Here is an 8,439-nt window from a genome sequence, read left to right as displayed (position 1 = left end):
GGCGTATGTGATCTCGAAGTATATACAAACATGTTTGATAGTTGAATCGTTGAAATTAGTTTCGTAGAATGCGTATCCCATCAAAACAATAGATTCACTAACACTTAAGAGTTCATTCATACTTTCATTAATATAACATAAGATTTTGTGGTATCCAATAGTGTAAATATTTTAAATTGAAGATTGAGTTCATTCATTGTATTCATATAGGGTCAAGGAGTGTAGCTGTAAAAAATCATCAAAATCGGAGTTAAAATAACCGTTAAATCGTGATTTTTCGTTGATAATCGTCGAAAAGTTTTGTCCCGTTACTTGATCTCTAAATGTTTGGTTTTTGCGATTTTTTTATGATGCGATCTCGAAGCATATACAAACAAGTTTGATGGTTAGATCGTTGAAAATAGTTTCATACAATTCGTATCTCATCAAGTTCAATGGTATATATATATTTATTAAATACATTTAAATTTATTTATTTTGTACGTATAACACTTAAGAAATTGAATGGTATGTATATTTAAGCCGATCCAATGGTCACCAATTTTTAATATTTAATTTAATATATATATATATATATATATAATTATTATAGTTTTTAGGGGTATAAAATTGTTAAATTAATATATATATATATATATAGATAATTATTATAGTATTTTTTTAGGGTTATAAAATTATTAAATTAATATTTTGCTTATTGTGTATCGTATTACCCACGTGTATACCCAAACCAACCTGTTATCTTAACAGGTACTTATCGGGTTACCCGATAACGACCCGATTCGTTATCGTGCCGACCCGAACACTTGTTAATTTCACATTGTGTCATGTCGGGTTATCGAGTCGTGTCAAAAATTTTCAGGCCTAGTTGTGACACAGTCGTACAGGGGTTCACAGTTTACCATGGATTACAGCTTGTGAATCTAATTAAATTTCAGATGCCACTTGGCACTACGGCCTAATGACATTCTTCCTTCTTAGTAAGTGATAGGTCTTAGGTTTGATTCTCGTCAAATGCGATTTTGAATCATATTATTGTTAACCCATTGTAAAATTAAGCCCACTCCCTCCTTAGTACAAATAATATTGTTTGTTCTAAAAAAAAAATAAAAAACATATAACATTCGAGCTTCTTCACGGAATTTTATCCCCTGAATTATTTTTGAGCGTGCTCCAAACGCAGCCACGGATTTCAGTTATTAATCGTAAAATAATAACACACATGGCCGTGTTCTAATACGAGAAAATTTATCCTTTTGTCCCGCAATCTCGGTCCCCTTTCCGGTACAAAAGATTGGTGTACATTTCCAGTACGGGTGGCGGGCCATTTGGTTTAAGCAAACGTGACGAGGCTCAATCATGTTTCTTTTAGAAATCATAATCATACAGATCAATCTGCTAATTCCAATTAATTAGCTATGGCGTGTTAAACAGAAAATAACTATTAGCAAGTGGTTGTTCTACGTCTATCTCACAAAATAGTGATTTTTTTTTTTTTTCGGAATTTAAACGTCTTTGGTTCTGCAAGATCTCTAACAGCATACAGATCAATCTGCATTTGGGTTCTGAAAGTAACCTGAGTACTAGCTCAGCATTCCTGAAAGAAATCTTCCTGCACGTTACAAACAGCTCGCATCGTACTGCTGGCCACGTCAAACAGCTGCAAGTACTCGTCAGAGCCATCGACAAGACACTGCACCATAAACCGGAGCTAAATTAAACTTTGCACAAGATAGGCCTGCCTTAATTTATTAAGGAATCGATTAATCGAACCTAATAAGCTAAATTAAAACCCACAACATATCACATGCCCATGTAATGTAGTTAACCATCTCTTGCCTTATCTGGTTCGCCCAATTTCTTGCATATTCTCGCCTTCTGTTCATCTAATATGTCATCTGCCCAAACCACCACCTCAAAAAACTAGAAGCGACCTTATATTACTCTAACTGTATTGCATATGGATGACGACAATCATAATGAATTAATAGATGACTCGATTAAAAAGTGAAAGTAAAACCTGTGAAGGCATTTGAGACTGGATATCCCTCTGCAATTACATTGTTGACTTCCTTTTTTGCCAAGTCAAAGTTATCACCCTGGCACGCAGAGAAAAATGCACCAACAACTTCCTTCGGGACTACCTGAAGAACACAAATTAGATATCAGGACAGAGCAGGGATTTGATGTACAACAACAACCCTTGGGATGCCAAACACACTCAATCTTAAGAAGGGCCATTTTATCTTAATGCTCAATAAAACCAAACACAAATTTCCCATTGTACAATCCCACTGTACCAAGTCCCGAATTTAGTAAGACTAACAGAGGGTAATAATAGAAGTCAGAACTTAAATGTTCCACGAGTAATCAGACGCCTCATTTATCTTGCACAATAATGCCCCACACCAAACTTGCTAGTATTTGGCATCACAGGAAAACCAGCTGAGCAGGGATGCAACTTCAAGTATCTTGTGCTCCATTTCCTATTTGTTGCTACATACAGTTGTATGCTATAGCATCAATGTTACCGCCTAACATAGGTAAATATAAAGAAACAAGTAATTATATCTCATCATCAAATTTAACAGTCGTGTTACTTACCCCAGAGACACTAGTCAACTCCTTTGAAGAAATAGAAGATCCAAATAAGCGAGAAGCTGACCACAATATTTCAAAAGTACAATTTAAAATTCAACAATAACTCAATAAGAGACTCAGCAGGATCCAATGCTAATGCCTAACCAATGTGGACAAGTAACAAGGAAAGGAAACGAAAACAATTTGAAACAGGAAACTTTTGACAAGGTCTAATTTAGATGAATGCAGAAATGGGATAAAAATATTTCATAGTTAGATGTATTAAGTTTAACTGACACTGGCTAACCAAGACTGTTTCATTTAACTACAAGACTTAAGCAGAAAAGAAAAATACCAAAGCATTTTACTTACACCAGGGATACCGTTCAACAATATTCCGCAATATCATCACTCCCAGACACCCAAAAGTACGCATCAAAAGAAATATAAATAGCATCAAATATGGAGAAAGTTGGGTGCTAAAATTTTAAGATGCTTAAAACCCAAAGATTTCCCAACACAACTACAATTAACATCACACTTCACGAAAATTACTCATCAATTAAGAAGCAAAAAATGTATAAAATACTGAACATACATGCTATCAAAAGACCAACCCATTTAACATACACAGTTATAGCCATGACCGATACTGATGGTGGTTATCTAACAAGTTTTTCAAGATGAAGAAGATGAACAAGAAATGAAGAAAATTTCCATGACTAACCCCCAATTACCTGCAAGAAGGTAAGAGCCCGACGAAGATCACCTTGTGAGGTAGAGCTTAGTGTTGACAGAACCTACAACGTAGACCACATTGTGTATGAGTATGTCAAAAACCCAAAACTGATGCAAAATTCTGATGCGAAATAGATAAGCACACAAATTAAACCCTCTTTTTGTCAAATTGTAGCAAAGATGTAAGTAGGGATCGTTCTAGACCGGGGATTAGGAGGGATTGCTAAACACTTGGAAACTGACTAAAAAAACTCAAAAACAAAGTTTAAAACACTAAACTAGACTCAAAGAATGCAAAACTAAAGGTTAAAACACTTAAACAAACCTAAAACTCAAAACAGCAACCTAATGACTCAAAACTGCCTAAAAACCACTTTCTGGGCAGTTTTAAGAACCTAACAAGAACTTGGACGAAATTGGGTGAAAACTTGAATCAAAACACTTAGAAACACAAATCAAAACACTTTCTAACTAATCTAAGACTTCAAAATAAAGGGGAATTTGTTTTGGACGAAAATTGAAAACAAAACAGAAACTTAAAACTAAACAGATTGTAAAACGATTTTGGTGAAATAGATGGTTAAAAGGCTAGTTAGGAGGTTCTTCTCCACACATGTCACACTTGCAAACAAAACGATTTTCAGTTGTTCTTCCAATGAATTATGAATACTCAACGCCCCAAATTAACCGTGAATTGCACTAATTAACCCTCAGTTTTTCCACAAGTTATTAAGTTGGATGATTGCATACGACAACCCAAAACATTCCCTACAAGTTCCCTACATGAATTGCATAATAGAGATACAAGCAAGAATCATTACGTTCTATGAAAAACATAAGCATTGACGAAGCATTCGTTACTATGAATTGCATGAAACTTATGCTAAGAATTCATTCAACGCGATCGTTTTCAAGCGATCTTCACTACTTGTGATTATAAGATTGTAACTATTAGGTGAAACTCCCTCATAATCTAGCATCATATTCATGCATGAAAACTAAGCGTGCACTCTCAATCAACATACACAAATAAGTTATCAATCAAATAGATGAACGAATTGAATCCACAACTTATGAAATAACAACTGAATATAATCAAATCATATTGCAAGCATGTACATGGTTTCGAATTACCCCCCAACTAAGGGGGTTTAGTTCCTCATACTCACAACATAAAGTTTATTGAATTGAAACATCGAAGACATAAGAAAGATTACACCTAAAACGCTCAAGAATTCCACTTTGAATTTCTGCACGTCAAGCTCCTCTTCTTCTTCTCCTTGCTGCGGCAGAGATGGTTAAAGGGATTTTTGGATGTGATTTTGGTTTAGGAAGGGAATTAGGATGGTATGGTGGTGCGGCAAGGGGTATGGATGGTGTATGGAGATGGAGAATGGTGGCTGGAGTAGAGGGATGGTTGCGGCAAGGTGTATGGTTGTGGCTGGAATGGATGAAGGCTGCGGCAAGGTGTGGGAATAGGGTTTAGGCGATTTCTGATTTGTGGAGAGGGAGAGTGATGCGGCTAGGTGTAGAAAATAAATATATATGCACTTAAAACCCTAATGAAATCAGATTGAAACAATGGGCTAGGGTTAAGGTTTGTAAAATAGGGCTTCTAGGATGGAAAGGTGCGGCATTGGGCTTAGGGTAAATAATCAGATTTTTGCATGTGAACAAGGCCTAGGTGCGGCTGATTAAGTGGACTAGGGTTAGGGTTAAGGTGCGGCATAGGTCCAAGAAGTAAGGATGGGTCATCCAAAAGCCCAAAGCCGAGAATAGAAACTCACAAAAATGGAAACCTCCAAGAATAGAAACTTCCAACTTTAGAAACTTTGGTTGCCAATTCCGATTTAGGAAAGATCAACCCAAAATGGAAACTTTTAGGCTTAGCTTTCCTACTTCAAGTAGGAAACCTCAAATCTTCAACTCTTCAATTCCATCCCAACCTTGTGTTCCAAGCATGTCCTTTTCAATCCAAGCTCACATTTTGCTCCAAAAGCTCCAACTTGCATCATTTCATGTAATATGTCCTTTAAACCTGAAAACACATGAAAGTAGCTTAAAAGACTACTTTAACGAAGAAAACATAACAAAGATGCATAAGAACTAGCTAACTAAGGCGCATAAATATGCTCCTATCAAATTCCCATGTTCAACAGACCACAATATGCAGTTCAAGGCTTCAGTTATGATGTAGATACCTCTGGATCCAGGTTGAGGCCTTCTTCTTGGACAATATGCAATATGCGGCTGATCATGATATCTTCTGAAAGTGGCTTAAACCTGAACTTTGCACATCTCAAAGCAAGTGGCTCCATCATTCATGTAATTTAATGACAGAACCTAAAGACAATTGAAATGAATTCTTATTATTTTACAGAAACAGTTCCTAAAAATTTCATGTTCGCTCAGACGTCTCACGATACTCTTGCAGTTCATGCGAGAGTGAAAATGATCAAGGATTCTAAACCCTTCCAAAACAAACCAACTGTATTTTATCAACCTCACCCCAAATACAAAATAAAGGAAGAAACTGGATTACCAAATATATAAGTGAAATAACCATATAAAAAGGAATTGCATATTGCCTAATTAAATAAATAAAAAAGTTGGGAAGGTGCGCCTGCTGATATAATTGCATATAAAAAAATCGGGTGACTTTGGAGTGAGTTTCCATTGTACGTCTTAGGGCATTCTGCATAGCAGAAGGTAAGTGACAAGGGCATTCCTAATACTTCTTAGGCAATGAACGGCCTCATCAAGGATAATGATCTTAAATGGTGGACACGGGTAACCCCTGAAGCATTGAAGAGAGGTTGATTAGTACCCCTAAAGCATTTAGACATAATACATAAATGGAAATAGAGAATATACGAACTGAAAATGAAAATAATAGTTCTCAGATATGAGAATATACCCTGGACGTTGATTAGTAATTTAGCAACCACAGCAACAGCAACAAAATCTTTGATCTTGGTCCAAACAACATGGATCCACGATCATCACTTGCATTGAGGTCTCACACTCTAGACTTGTAGAGTTCAGGTCCGCAAAATGATTGTGGTTAAAAACAATGAAAATTACATAGTAATGTTTATAATAAATAGGCCTAATTCAATTATTAGTCCCAATGGTGATAGGGTAGTTGGAAGATAGCCCCAGTGGTAAAACAAAACTAGGATTTTAGCCCCTGTGGTGAAATCTGTTAGGATTTAGGCCCAAAATTGAAAATTTCATCAACTCTCCATTAATTATTATCACGTGAACCACACATATTAGGCTAAAACGGAACTCTCCATTAATCGTTAGCATGTGGGGCTACATGTGAGGCTAACTTTATATTTTTAGTCTTACATGTGAGCCTTTATGAGCTAACAATTAATGGAGAGTTAACGAAATTTTCAATTTTGGGCCTAAATTCTAACAGACTTCACCACAAGAGCCTACATCCTAATTTTTTTACCACAGGGGTTATCTTCCAACTACCAGATCACCACGGGGACTAATAATCCAATTAAGGCTAATAAATAAAACCAAACACAGAATTTGAACTCCAAGTAAAAATGTGAAACATAGTCCTGTTATTCGTATAGTTCACGATTCCAAATATCATCATTCAGTTTAACTACCCGAAAAGAAATAAAAAACCATGAATCCACATCTAGAGTGATCATAGTCCATCCTAGTACCAGCTAAATCTAGTCTGCCCCAATGAAATCACAATTACTCAACCCTTTTGAAGACTTTGATCTCTAGAGTGGTCATGGTCCATCCAAGTATCAACTAAATCTAGTAAACCCGAAAGAGTATCGCAATCACTCTACCTATTTGAAGAATTTCGAGAATCATGTCATCCCTAAAAAAACAATGCAATTTGGGAAAATAAGTTTTAAAGAGCTGAAAGCACATAAATACACACTCTTTGGAATTTCAAATAAATAATTAAGCGGGCAGGAGGCAAATGCAAAAAGCTGGTGGGTGATGGCGAGAGCGGTGGTGGGTTTTCCGGTGCCCGGAGGACCATAGAAGAGCATGTGAGGACCCTGCCAAAAAAAAAAAACCCAACTCACAGAAATAAACAGATGAAGAAATAGGAGTAAGTGCGTTAGGGTTTTGCAAATTGAAGCTTCATGGATGTTACATTTGAGGTCTCGAAGGTGTTGGTGAGGACTCCGACCACCTCGTCCTGCTGCGCCAAATCTTTCACTTGCCTTGGCCGACTGAATAATTACACAAAATTCAAATTCAAAATACCCCAAAAGCCTTAGATTGGATTATATTGCAGAGAGAGAGAGAGAGAGAGAGAGGGAATCATACTATTTTTCGATCCATGGTTAAGAGCTGTGAACCAGTGGCGCCATGCATGATGTTTTCAGAAAGGGGTTTTGCTTTCCCGCTCTGTAGACGGAGGAGTAACGACAAACGAAACTGTTCTAACTTAAAAATTGATCAACGACAGATTATGATGGATTGTGTTCGGACCCAAATTAAACAGTTGGGTCCTGGCTCCACCGTCCTATTTAAATCGTAAATTGTCGTTGGGTATATGGCTTTCACAGGAATGAACAGTAACGGCCCAAATGATTTGAAAGTGCTTTTTGACATGGCAAAGATGGGCGGCAAGAATGCCCTCTTTCACACTGAAAGGGCTTACTTGATAGGAGCATATTTATACGACTTAGTTAGCTTGTTCTTGTGCATTTATGTTGTTATTTCTTAGTTAGTTTAGTATTTTAAGCCATTTTCGTATGTTTGTAGGTCCAAAGGGCAAAGGAGGTAAAAAAGTGCATTTTAGAGCATTTTGGAGTAGTTTTGGGCTTGGAATGGATATCACATGCTTGGAGTAAGGGAGATGGACAAAATTGAAGACCTAAAGATGCTAAGATTCCTAATTGAAGAAGGATTCCTAATTGAAGATTGATTCCTAGAAGAATGAGGATTCCTGCTTACACAAGGATTCCTACAAGAAGAAGGAATGTTAAGCCAAGGTTTCCTACTTTGGTTTTAACCTTTCCTAATCCTAAAAGTCCCTAAGTTCCAGCAACAAAGAAGACTCCTAATCATATTAAGACACTAAATAAGAATTTCTAGGAGGTCTAAACCCCTTGCCACACCACCTTT

The 8,439-nt window shown here is 36.6% G+C and overlaps 1 protein-coding gene and 1 long non-coding RNA gene across 2 annotated transcripts; both read right to left on the bottom strand.

Moving 5' to 3' along the window:
* Positions 1-1,349: 1,349 nt before the first annotated feature.
* Positions 1,350-6,493, bottom strand: LOC103427175 (replication factor C subunit 2-like). Its single transcript, XM_029098947.2, has 6 exons — positions 6,236-6,493; positions 5,520-6,115; positions 3,318-3,380; positions 2,021-2,144; positions 1,840-1,898; positions 1,350-1,693 (listed from the first exon to the last, which is right to left on the bottom strand). The coding sequence occupies exons 2-6, from the start codon at positions 5,637-5,639 to the stop codon at positions 1,589-1,591; spliced, it is 471 nt and encodes a 156-aa protein (XP_028954780.1). The 5' UTR covers positions 5,640-6,115; positions 6,236-6,493; the 3' UTR covers positions 1,350-1,588.
* Positions 6,494-7,246: 753 nt separating this feature from the next.
* LOC139198470 (uncharacterized) lies at positions 7,247-7,766 on the bottom strand. Its single transcript, XR_011583999.1, has 3 exons — positions 7,636-7,766; positions 7,460-7,538; positions 7,247-7,361 (listed from the first exon to the last, which is right to left on the bottom strand). It is a non-coding gene; the product is annotated as an uncharacterized lncRNA (long non-coding RNA).
* Positions 7,767-8,439: the final 673 nt, after the last annotated feature.

Source organism: Malus domestica, chromosome 08 (assembly GCF_042453785.1).
Source record: "Malus domestica chromosome 08, GDT2T_hap1".
Lineage (NCBI taxonomy): Eukaryota > Viridiplantae > Streptophyta > Magnoliopsida > Rosales > Rosaceae > Malus > Malus domestica.
This window is presented reverse-complemented; position numbering and strand designations above follow the sequence as displayed.